Source organism: Papaver somniferum, chromosome 6 (genome assembly GCF_003573695.1).
Source record: "Papaver somniferum cultivar HN1 chromosome 6, ASM357369v1, whole genome shotgun sequence".
NCBI classification, from domain to species: Eukaryota; Viridiplantae; Streptophyta; class Magnoliopsida; order Ranunculales; family Papaveraceae; genus Papaver; species Papaver somniferum.
The window spans coordinates 100,942,238-100,954,663 of NC_039363.1; the positions used below are offsets into that span (position 1 = coordinate 100,942,238).

General features: G+C 37.4%; 1 protein-coding gene and 1 long non-coding RNA gene across 2 annotated transcripts; one reads left to right on the plus strand and one right to left on the minus strand.

Moving 5' to 3' along the window:
- Positions 1 to 6,333: 6,333 nt before the first annotated feature.
- LOC113291203 lies at positions 6,334 to 9,027 on the minus strand. Its single transcript, XM_026540763.1, has 3 exons — positions 8,536 to 9,027; positions 6,818 to 6,915; positions 6,334 to 6,607 (listed from the first exon to the last, which is right to left on the minus strand). The coding sequence occupies exons 1-3, from the start codon at positions 9,025 to 9,027 to the stop codon at positions 6,334 to 6,336; spliced, it is 864 nt and encodes a 287-aa protein (XP_026396548.1).
- Positions 9,028 to 9,810: 783 nt separating this feature from the next.
- On the plus strand, positions 9,811 to 10,813 carry LOC113286562. The gene is made up of 3 exons (XR_003329359.1): positions 9,811 to 9,909; positions 10,008 to 10,152; positions 10,624 to 10,813. It is a non-coding gene; the product is annotated as an uncharacterized LOC113286562 (long non-coding RNA).
- Positions 10,814 to 12,426: the final 1,613 nt, after the last annotated feature.

A 12,426-nucleotide genomic window follows, 5' to 3' on the forward strand; every position in this document is an offset into this window, starting at 1 on the left:
AATTGAGGGAGTTGACAAGGAAAGGGTATCCGTGACATTTTTCTGGTTAGCATGATGATGATGTGGTGAAGCAAAATGTGTTGTGATTTGATAAATACTCAAATTTTAAAACTTTTAGACAAAGCAATGCCGTTAGATACATGCAAAAAGAATCATGCGATCATATAAATCGAAGGTGTCCATAATAGGATATGGATCCGAAAAAGAAGGAACCGAAAGCGTTTGGCTGAAACACGAATCCGAAAAAGAGGGTTTTATAAGGTCTCTAAGAAAAACACAAATCCGAAAGCTTTTGGCAGATAAGACATAGATCTGAGGGTTTGTTGTAAGTAAAATTTATATCCACAAGTTCTTAGTAAGAAAAGTGTAGATCCTAGGGTTTTTAGTAATAAAAACGTGGATCCATGGGTTTTTGGTAATAAGAACATAGATCCGGGGGTCTTTGGCGATAAAATCATAGATTCATGGGTCTTTGGTAATAAAAACGTATATCCATGGGTTTTTGGTAAATAAAACATGGATCCATGGGTTTTCGGTAATAAAAACATAGATCCATGAGTTTTTGCTTTTGGTGAAAAGGCTGTATAGAGACAGCGTCGTTTGCAAATAATAAAATTCACAGGATAAGATAAATCTTTTACCGGAACATAAGCGTCTCTGTTTCTAGGCGCCAAATTGTAAGCACAAATGTAACAATGGTGAATATCGTGCGCACAATCGATGTTCGCATTAATTAAAGATACAATGACAAATGTAATAACAATGAATAAATGTGTGCCAGGGGAACTCTGAGCCAACGGGCTCATCATCGTTTATGTGTGGCAAAGATGCATGACGTGATGAATCATAATGAGCAGAAAATATAGGAGCGTAAAGTAAATGACACAATGATTTACATGGTTCGATGCTAAGGCCTACGTCCACGGGGGTGTTGGTTTTCACTATGTATCATATAAGGTTACAATAGTTAGTCAAATGACTCTGTGTAGGGAATGAAGGTATGATGAGAAGATAAACTCAATACTTACAATTACAATCTCTCTTCCTAACTATAGTTCTCTCTCTCGAACTTGGTTCTCTCTCTCGAACTTGGTTCTCTCTCCTCTAAAATTTTGGTCGACCCCCTCTTCTTTAGTCGAGGTGGGTATTTATAGAGTTCTTGTCTGGGGCCCATCTCTCTGACTCATCTGAATCTTATCTTCTTGGTAGCTGTATTGGTACCGAAGACGAGCTTCGTTATTCCCCGATCCTTCTAACAGTCATGTGTTGCTAGGATGACCAGCCTCCTCTTGCTTCACAGAATTCTTGACACGTGCCCTAGTCTCGTAGCATTAAATGCAGTTCGTTGGGTCAGACCGCACGCGTCAGACAGTTGTCCCTGCCGCAGTCACTTCTTTGTCAGTAGCATGCATCTGCTCCGTTCATCTTGTACCCACCTAGGGATGGGGAAAAGTAGATTTCAGATCCTCTATGGTACTTCTCGGATCCTTGTTTATCAGGTGGTCCTAAGTTTTGATGTTGTTTGATTTATTTGTTGATATCGATGTGGCGAGGGATGAAATCAGGGCTCTTAGATGTAGCAATAAGTGTCATCAAAGGTTGATGTCTCTCCTCCACATGTGTCACACGTTTAGTTTTCCCTCCACGTGGCTAGCTGTGGTTTATGTGTATACAGGTGTCCACTTCTGAGTGTGTTTAGGAACAACCGAAACCTTCTTCCCGTTATTCCATTCAAGATTTATCGAAAGATCCAGGTAATGCCATCAAATTGAAACTACTGTGCGCTTTATTACTTTTTTACGTGCATATACTATTCTGACACATTGTTTGCTCATATGCAGCTTCGAGATTGTTGATCGGTTGCGAGTGCATATCACGGATTTGAATAACGAGAGATGGGAAGTTCCATAACAGATTATCTCTAGGAATGCCAATGCAAAATCCACTTCTGTATATTCCTTACTTGACACTGCTGAGCCCCCAACAGCTGAGCCACCAATAGATGAGCCCCCAACAGCTTCAGAATCAGAATAGAACTCAACTCTAACTATTGAAGGGTCTGATCTCATTTTCGCAATCCATAATGATCCCTCCTTTGGTTTTACAGCCACCCATAAATCTTTTGGAGATGTTCTCTTCAACACTACAGGAGGGAATGCAACAGATCTGTGAAAGGAAAATAGTCCCACATCACTAGAACTTAAAAATAAAATATGGAAGGGCCGCTCCATTCATTGCCAATTGGTTTTGAGTTGGATGCCCGCAGACTTTAACATGACATCTAAGCCAGGAAAGACAAAATATTTTTAAATTTAGAATCAGAAATTGGCGTTGAAGATTAACACCATGACTGTTGTAACTAATTTAGCGATCACAACCACTAATTCCGGTGGAGGATCTCTATCGTCAAAAGATCGTCGGGATCTTGTTAATATTCTTACTGATACCCAATGAGAAACCATTTTGCAAATCCTTAAAACTTCGAATAATGAATCGAAGGAGAAGCTTTCTGGTAAATGGATTCTTGATACAAGGGCTTCACGACATATGACTGGAAGTAAAGAATGTTTATTTAAGATTCATGAAATTGGGTTTTCTTCCGTAAAGCTTCCGAACGACACATACTCTCATGCTCCATGCAAAAGCACTATGGTGTTTGAAAACAATATGAAACTATTCCGTTTTTTATTCGTTCCTGATCTCCACTGCAATTTTATTTCTTTAGCGTGTTTAATTAAAGATTTAAAATGTATTGTTACTTTGACTGATAAGTTATGTGTGATACAGGATCGTATTATGAGGACGGTGATTTGTGTGGGTGTGGAACGAGACAGGGTCTATATTTTTCACAGTGGAACACTCATTATGGCAAATCGAGTATCTACTGGAGAAGATTATTGTTTGTGCCATAGACGTTTAGACCATGCGTCTCATAAGGTTGTTTCTTTACTTCCGGGTACGAATAAAGCTGATTGTCAGAAATTCCTTAATGAACCCTGTGATATTTTTTTTAAAGCTAAACAAACTCGGACTACTTTTCCTGTTAGTGAGAATAAAGCAGATGACTTCTTCGATTTAGTTCATTGTGATGTGTGGGGTCCGTATTAGGGCTGCACAACGGGTAGGGTGGGTAGGATATGGCCTATACCCGCCACCCTACCCGTTTACTGGCGGTTAAAAAAATCTTTACCCGCCACCCTACCCGCCAAATAATGGATAGGGTAGGATACGGTTAAAAAACTGGCGGGTAGGGTAGGATTGGCGGGTATGAGTAGGGTATGTGCACCCCTATGTAGGGTGGGTAGGATATGGCCATACCCGCCACCCTACCCGTTTACTGGCGGTTAAGAAAATCTTTACCCGCCACCATATCCGCCAAATAGTGGATAGGATAGGATACGGTTAAAAAACTGGCGGGTAGGATAGGATTGGCGGGTATGGGTAGGGTATGCGCACCCCTAGTTCGTATCATATTCCATCTTCTTGCGGTGCACATTATTTTCTTACCTTTATCGACGATTATTCTCGTTGCGTTTAGGTTTATTTGATGGCACATAAAACTGAGGTGGTGCAATGCAAATTTTTCAGAATTTTTGTGCTATGGCAAGGACGCAGTTTGATAGAAAGGTGATAATGGTGCTTCTTGGGATGATCTTGAATTCTCCATTTCTACAATGAACTTTGGATTGTTTGGAATGCCAATGGTTAGAGCTGATATCTGTGGTCACATTTAGATTTTGACAGGAACGAGAGATATTTCTTCATAATTCCATCCAACAAGTATGAAGGGGATGAACCGTATAAAGGGGAACCGAAAGAGCTTCCTCATTCTCATCTTTTTTCAAAACAGGTTGTTCCTCCTGAAAGCTTTCCCATCCTTCATACCAATCGTCACGCGCCAACTGGTCTTTTCAACTTCAGACTCTTCACCAAATATTTTTTTCTTCTGCATCCCCACAATCCACAAACTCTCAATTTCTTATCCAAATTCAACATCAACCATCTTCCCCCTGTTTAATTTCAATTCAAATCGATTACTAACCACAGATCTTGCAACCCATCTTTGTTAACCAACCAGCAGCAAACCCTAGTTACTTCTCGATCTTTTTGAGCTAAAGAACGAACTCTTCATTATCAATCCCTTCCAATCTCGGTATCATCTCAGCAATTTCTTTCTTCATCGATCAGTTGTCTCTCGGCTCAGAACCATTCTCCTTCACTCTCTGTTTTGAAAAATCCGCTTCTCTTGATTTTCATAAAGGCTTTATTTTAGGGATTTTCCTGAATTAGTGGGGATATTTGATTTATCACAGCTGTAATACAGTAATTAAAAAAAAAGGAATCAATTACCTTGATGAAAAGGTTAATTATGAAATGTATATAATTACTATAACTAATTATGGGCTTCATATATAAGTAGTATCTTAATGATGGGTTTCTAATACATGAAAAAACTAAAATGGGCTACAAATAAGTTTCCCTATAAAGTCATATTTTAAGTTATAACCATTTCAAAAGAAAAACACTAGAATTTGCTCCGGGTTCCGAATCCAAATGACGTCTGCAAAATAATTAGTATCATATCTTCTTAGGCGAAACATTCCCCGCAATAGAATTCCAGCCTTGCATCTTCTTAACGGTCCTGCAAAACAAAGAGAAACAAGTATGAGTGACAGCACAATACAAGAGAACCTTAATATGACTCTGTTTGCAACTACCAACAAAAAAAGTGTAAAGCAATTGAAATTAGTTTTCATTAATGCTTCCCTAAATTATGTCTCAGACCAAGTTCACTGTTTCTCATAAAGGGAAAACTAATGAGAGTATACAAAACATATAAAAACCAGTATAATGAAATGAATGGTTGCAAATTAATATTTACCTTGATGAAACCAATTTCCTTGGCGTAACTGCGGAAGCACTGTCTGCAACACATGAGACCATACTTCTGATGATGGCATGGTGGTTTCCACAAACACGGCTGCATAAAGTGAACAAGATACATAAGCAATGATATCAAGAGAAGGTAATAAACAAATTTACAGAACTACCATTTCATTTTTATTTGATAATATACAAAATGACGAACACTTTCAGTTTAGTGCAGAATTCTGAGACAGCTTAGGATACATGAGCCATTGGAAACCCTCACAAACAGATTTTCAGCAAAGAGAGTAACTACATATCCACTCATAATATGAATTCATAGCAGGACAGTGCAGCAATGAAGCAAATTGAATCAGTTCACACACACAGAAACATAGATGCCTAAAAGAATTTACAGCTCAAAACATCTTAATTAAACCAGTACCAAGTACAACCCTCATACTACTACACATTTCTTCGATGCACCTTGATGGTTCAAGTCATCTGTGTGATTAACACGCCCATTCTCGTCTACTTTCTTCGATGCACCTTGATCATTCAAGTCATCTGTGTGATTAACACGCCCATTCTCGTCTACTTTCTTCGATGCACCTTGATCATTCAAGTCATCTTTGTGATTCACACGCCCATTCTTGTCTACTTTCTTCGATGCACCTTGATGATTCAAGTCATCTGTGTGATTGACACGCCCATTCATCTACTTTCTTCGATGCACCTTGATGATTCAAGTCATCTGTGTGATTGACACGCCCATATGCCTGCCATGAAAGATAAAAAGTTACTACGAGGAAGTGTCTTACAGTACTCCTAACAACAGTTATCACTGCTAATAAACCCTAGGACCCTGAAGAGTTCAAATAAGGAAACACCATTTCAGCAGTTCCAAACAGAAAACAGTTTACCATCTAACAAACATTCATAACTTAATGATATCGAGTCGACAAGCAAGACAAACTGAACAAATGGCACAAGTTTGGAAGCCAACATGACGTTCTAGTTAACTGAATGTTTATTAGAATGTAAACTAAGGCAGCCATATTCGCAAATAATTGACACGAATGAGCAGAACAATTTGAATACATACTGAGGGAAATTCCTCCACATGTTCCATCTGTAAGTTGTGCTGAGTTAAGTAACGTTCAATTCTACTTCGTATCATAGAATTCCTGCAAAGTAAAATAACCTCGAGTTAAATATCACAAGCAGTGGCTTTATACAGATAAAGATCAAAGCAAGAGAAGTAGATGGAAACACTCACTCGGACGACAAAAGATAACCAAGAATAACTTCAATCGACTGCGGATTCATAATGGGAAAACATTAGAGTCAAAAAGAAAGAAATATAAAGGAAACGCAGGTAAGACTGCTTACATTTCTGTCTCTCATTAACAATATCTTGCCAAAATACTTGTAAGCTCCAACTCTTCTAAGACTTTTCTTAATTTCCTACTTTATAATGATCTCATGATCTAAAAGGATTATCCAGATTGTCTTTTCAGTTGTGATATTCATAACAATGACAACATCAAAGCGAGACTGCAAGAACAATGCTGACCTGAACCGTGGAGAATCCATATGCAGAAGAGATAAACAAGGGTATAAGATATTTGACATCAAAACAGATAAACTTAAAGCTGATATCATGAGAAACAAACACGTAAAGAGAGCAACCTGTTTGCCTTTGAGATGATTCGTCATTCCTTCAGCTTTTTCCGAATATCTGCACGATATTAAGTTGATCAGGAGCCCGCAAAGGAATCTAAGGAAATGTCAGACATCTCTCGAACAGGTGATATTTAATAATTTAAGAATAATAAATTCAAAGTACAACTTCTTTATATAATTTAAGAATAAGAAATTCAAAATACAACTTCTAGCTTTGATAAAGGAAGAGTGTGACATGGACAACCAAACAGGTAGGGCGTATCACCGTTTATAGAGCTCCATAAGCCAGGTGATTCTTTTGAAATCATTCTCCTCAAGCTTTTTTACCAAGCTATCTCTTTCCGTCTTGGTAATTAATGCCACCTGAACAAGATGAGATAGACGTCAGTGAATTTTAAATGTTACTTTAAAGCCGCTCTTGCAGACCAGATGCTTGCCAAATCTTAGAATAACTGATTGCCCAATCTTAGACATGAGGAAACCAACAAACAACTTTTTCAAATACCCTGCCGTGAATATCATACAACTTCCAGAAAAAGTGAGCGGATATCCCACCATGAAAATATCATATATATTATTGCGGACCATATCGAGTATATATAATCCAGCAGTTTATGCATGTCACGATCCAGCTATGTTAAAAAAGAGTAATAATTTGAGAATCATCTCATTTGAAGAAGTTTAGGTCAAATATTAATGAAGAAGTTTAGGTCAAATATTAATTTCTGTACAAGTACTCCAGCACAAAGTAGTTAAAGTCCTGTATGGTACCTGTATTGGCCAGGTCCGATAGAGTACGTCGGATTTATTCGAAAAACTCCAGCATCTCTTAACAAATAAAGAAATTGATGAGCCTATGACGTCATGAGCGGGAGTCGGCTAAAGAGAAGAGTGTGATGGGCCATTAGGTCGTGAGATGTGTCGGCTAAGGAGAAGAGAATATGGGCTCATTGTTCCCGAAAAATCTCTTAATTTGTTATATACCTGTATTTCCTGTTCATGCTACTAAGGTCTGACAGATTAATTTCTCATAATCAAGGCCTAAAGGCCGAAAGATATCGTGTTTCACTGAGCATTAGGAAGATGATTCCACTGGTTAATACACCAACATCTCTTCTTTTCTGAGTGGTTAATGTGCATTTGACCACTGATTTTTCCTTTTACCTAATGGACTAGTAAATCATACATTTAAATGGAGCAACTAGGTATCCAGAAAGGAAGAAACAGTGGACCAAAACAAGAATCCTAGAGATACACAACTATATCTCGGAATTCCAGGCACTCAAAGACTAACCAACAGACAAAAGAACATTAAAAAAATTCAATGCAAGGTAAAAAAATTGCTTGCCTTACCAAATAATAATGTGATTATAGATATTTGATGCTCTTCTATTTCTTCTTCCTCGTGCATGATGCTTGGTGGAATCTGAGAAAGTAACAAGAGTAAATGGTGTGCATACTAGATAAATTTCTTATAAAGATTAAAAACATATACATCAGAACTTGCAGGCAAGAATAATCTCATACATGACCATATGCTTCCGGTTAGCATTGGTAAAACTTCCAGCACCGAAAACATATGCATGCATAAATCCTAGAATGCCAGTTTAAACCCCTTTAGAACAAACTACGTGTGTTGGACAATAATTACACTAATTATTATCTCTAACTAAAGGAAGGTGTTGAATAATAATTGTGCCAAATACTTCCGGCTCAGTGTTACTAACCTTGTAATAGCATGAGCTTTGAAAACCTCTATGTTCAGGATCTTCTAATTATCCTAACACAATGGGATTATACACAACTTAATTACTTATACTTAGAACTCTTCGGACATTGTAGACATACAAGAACTAGTAAAACAGGTCCTCCTAAGAAGTTCTGGCTTCATGCACACGATGCAGCTTATTGAAATAAAATCCATGTCCAAAAACGACAATTTCCCTACAACCAGAATCAGGGACCGAAAAATGAGAGACTTACCATATCCATGTAAGGAGGGAATGCAATGTCAAATGCCAACTTATCATTCACAAATTCCTTAGAAGCAGATTTACAAGCTTTCATTGCGATATCAAGTGCCGCAATTGCAGACCCATAACAATAACCAAAGTCCTCTTGCTGAATAATTCCAATCATTGACTGAACACCTCCAGCCTTGACAAACTTCACTATATTTTCATGAAATTCTAATAGAAAAAGTAAACAACTAAACAAAGTCTGCAGCAGGTATTCTTCGTCCGGGATAAAATCTTCTTCAAGAGATGAAAGAGCATTTACTACAACAGCTACAGCATCCATTTCCCCAAACTCAAGTCTATTTTTAAGACTAGACATCAAAAGAGTATTTAAGAACCCCAGAACATGCATTTTTAGATCATTCCATATGGGAGACCTGAGTGATTTAAACACCCAATCCATCAGTTGGGGATTCTTTCCAGCAGGTTCTGCTAATTCTGGTTTAAGAAAAATCATCTGCGCAATAGTTTGAACTGCTGGGAAAAGAACATCATCTCCACGAAACTTAGCAAGAGTGGAAACAAAGACGTCCAGGGCTCCTAAGTTAACTAGAGATTCAACAAATAAGGTAGCTTCTTCCTCTTAACCAGGTACGAAAATATCCGGATCAGTTAACGTTTCGAATGTAGAAAGAATAAAACCAGCTAAAAGGCTCCCACATTTATATCTACCATTTAATAAATCAAGCATCGATTTGATAGCCGGAAGCTTTACTACATCGGGATAAATATCAGGATTAGCAGCTTTGGAAAATCTGAAGTCTAAAACTATCTTAATAAGTTTAAGTTGAAAATCATGAAGAGAACCAGCACGTTTCTTACAAGCTTTAGTGTAAGCACCGAATATTTCATCGAAAGATGCCTGAAGTTCTTCTGATGTTCCAGGAACATATCTTTCGCGCATCGGTGAAATCGTAACCCCTAGAGTTTCTGATATCATAGTTGTAAGACTAGGCCCCGGGAGGGAAGGGGGTGGAGGCTGGAAGCACAATCTGAGACCCTGGATCTTGTACAATGGAGAGAAGAAGGCTGAATTGTTTCTAGGGGTTCTTAGGACGTAATAGGGGAGAAAGAGGGGATTTGCATTTTAAGGGAGACTGGATTCTGCGGTGGGGCTATATTTTTTTACCCGGAGGTCCAAATTTGAGTCAAACACTGATGGAGTCAAACACGGAAATGGTTTCTAATATCATTTCATATCCTTCTCTCAAGTCTCACCCATAAAAAAACTCAATCTCTTTGATCTTCTTCTCTATTAGTTTTCCCTTTCTATTCTTCGTTCTTCCGATTATCAGGCCAAAACAAAATCAATCTGACCGTCATTAAATGATGGTGTAAGGTAATTTCATCTCTGGTTCATGCTGATCATTCTTGAATTCGACAAGAGTCATAGGTTAAGGGTATTTACCAAGGATTGTGATTTCGTATCTTCTCCAGAAATGGATGTTGGAGAGATGATTCCAGAGCAGCACCATGAGGATCTACACGTTAGAAAAAGGTTAGAGTTCAACACAAGATATCCTAACACTTCCTACCAAAGCTCCAATCTCCAGAATCCAGCCTATAAAAGCTCCTCTCTCCAGTAAGTATTCATTCTCTCTCTGTCTGGCGCTAAATCTTTTATCCTCGGTGAAGTGCAACTTTTGGTAGAAAACAAACGTGATTGATATTATTAGTAGCGATATAAACAAGCAAACCATTGAAAATTTATTGTTAAAAACCCCGTTGCTTTTGATCTCATGGATGGTTAAGTACTTGATATTTTGATTATACATAGCAAGCATATAAACAAGCAGGCTTAATATCTTGCACATAAACTGCCAGACAGATTATCGTACTATGCCAATTTTTGTGTTTTTAGAGGTTTCTAGATTCCCAACGATTTTTCTTAGGTGCAGAAACAGTCTCGTCAATAATCATTCTGGTTTTGATTATAAATTTTGAAGTAGGTTTCACCTGTTGTTCATTGATGTATAATTTTGTTTTATTTTCAAAATTTGCAGTTTGTTCAACTATCAATAACGTTAGTTGGTTTTATTCTTGTTGATTGAAGGGAGAACGGGACCAAGATGGAAGGGGAAAAAGAGTGCAGAAGCTAAAGCTCTTGCTGATCCTATGTCAAGAATAGTTGAACAGCTTCTCTGCGTAAATCAGAAACACAAGGGGTTTCTGTCAAATTCTGGTGTGCATCTCTCAGTTGACCGTGAACAAATTGAACTACTGGATCGATTCTGTTGGAAAACGATTAATAAAAAATAATTTTTTAAAGTTTTAATAAAAATTATAATTTATTGTTTTCTTTTGTGAATGAAACTTATTAGTCTCACATCGTGGAGTTTCCAATTTTTAGTAGTTTTAAGAAACTATATAAACCTTTTAGTCCCATATCGGAGAGTTTTTCTTCTTAAGTTGTATTTGTCAATTATATAAACAAATTCACTACTTTTGTAAAATCTATTGGAAAGGAGTTGCTCTATATTTAGAAGGACCCCTAAGGGAAAAAACATTTTATATTGTTTTCTCAAGTGTTCGAGATTTTCCTTTATGGTTTTTTCGGAGTTGTCAAGCTCAAGTTGAGCATCTACTATATATGCTAGTAGTAGGTATAGTAGGGTGTTTTATCCTGGAGATATCCGTCCTGTGAGAGCTATAGCATCACTCTTGAGTATAGCCGGGCGCTAATGTCTTAAGGGAAACGTGTTGAACACGTGACTCACTCTGTTTTTCCAAAGTTTTGCCTTGTTGCTATTGCGGAGATATGGGGAGCTCGTCCGTTTCATCAAATCGATCACTTCCATTATAAAGGAGCTAAGTATCAATAACTTTTGCTTATTTGATTTTTCCTTGTTTTTGATTATTGCACAACAATCTTAAGACATTATGATTTGTAATAATCGAAAATGGTTGGTTGGTTTGTGAATCATGGATGTTAATTGTGGAGTGAAAAACAAAAACGAATTTTTGGTCAGCCGTAGAGTTTCGAGTTTATCTTTTAACCTAGAAGGAACTTCGATGAACCCTTTTGATACAACGTAGTAGACATCCTGATAGTTACCCACGTAAAATTTCAGAATTTTTGGAGTTGTAAAAGTATTTTTTTGATATTTTACAAAACAGAGAAACGTCCGTCAGAATTTTGTTGTTAACTAAAGTAGTTTTTATGGGTAACCATGAGTTTTTTGATATGGTGGTTCAAACGAAGTTTATAAATATAGATATTATCTTCAAAACTCATTTTATCTGAACTAAGGTTTGTGAGATATGGTGTATTAGGTGATTGGGAAATTACCGTGTCCGCAGTCAAAGTATAAACGAAGTTTGTGACATGAAATTGAAAAGGAACATGGCTACCAGGCGCTTGTGGATGAACACAAGTCTTCCAAAGATGACAAAGGCGAGAACATCAAACACAACTCTAAGCGTAGTCTTCATAAGAAAGGTATGTTTCGTAAAACTGAATCCGACATTACTTTAATTAAGGGTGATTGTTATGTTTGTAAAATTCCTGGCCATACGGCAGTTAAGTGTAGACAACATAAAACCTTAATAAGTAGAAAGTTAATGATAATTTAGTTGAAACAAATTAGAACGAGTTCATTGACATGATGTCGGAAGTTATTTTAATAACCAATGTGAGAGACTGGTGGGTGGACTCTGGAGCCACTAAGTATGTTTGTTGAAACATAGACCTGTTCACCTCTTACCAGAGGATAAGGGATGTCGAAAAACTCTATATGAGTAACTCATCTGCGACAGAGGTTGCATAAAAGGGAAAGGTCGAGCATAAGCTCATATCTGTAATATTCTCACACTGAATGAAGTTTTCATGTTCCGAGCATATGAAAGAATCTTGTAT

What these genes read in the sequence shown, in the direction of transcription:
- LOC113291203 (XM_026540763.1), bottom strand. Translation starts at nt 9,027, where the DNA reads ATGATTTTTCTTAAACCAGAATTAGCAGAACCTGCTGGAAAGAATCCC. An exon ending in TCCCTCCTTACATGGATATG is followed by an intron (nt 6,916 to 8,535) that starts GTAAGTCTCTCA and finishes CATCTTGTTCAG; the next exon opens with GTGGCATTAATTACCAAGAC. An exon ending in CTTATGGAGCTCTATAAACG is followed by an intron (nt 6,608 to 6,817) that starts GTGATACGCCCT and finishes AATATCGTGCAG; the next exon opens with ATATTCGGAAAAAGCTGAAG.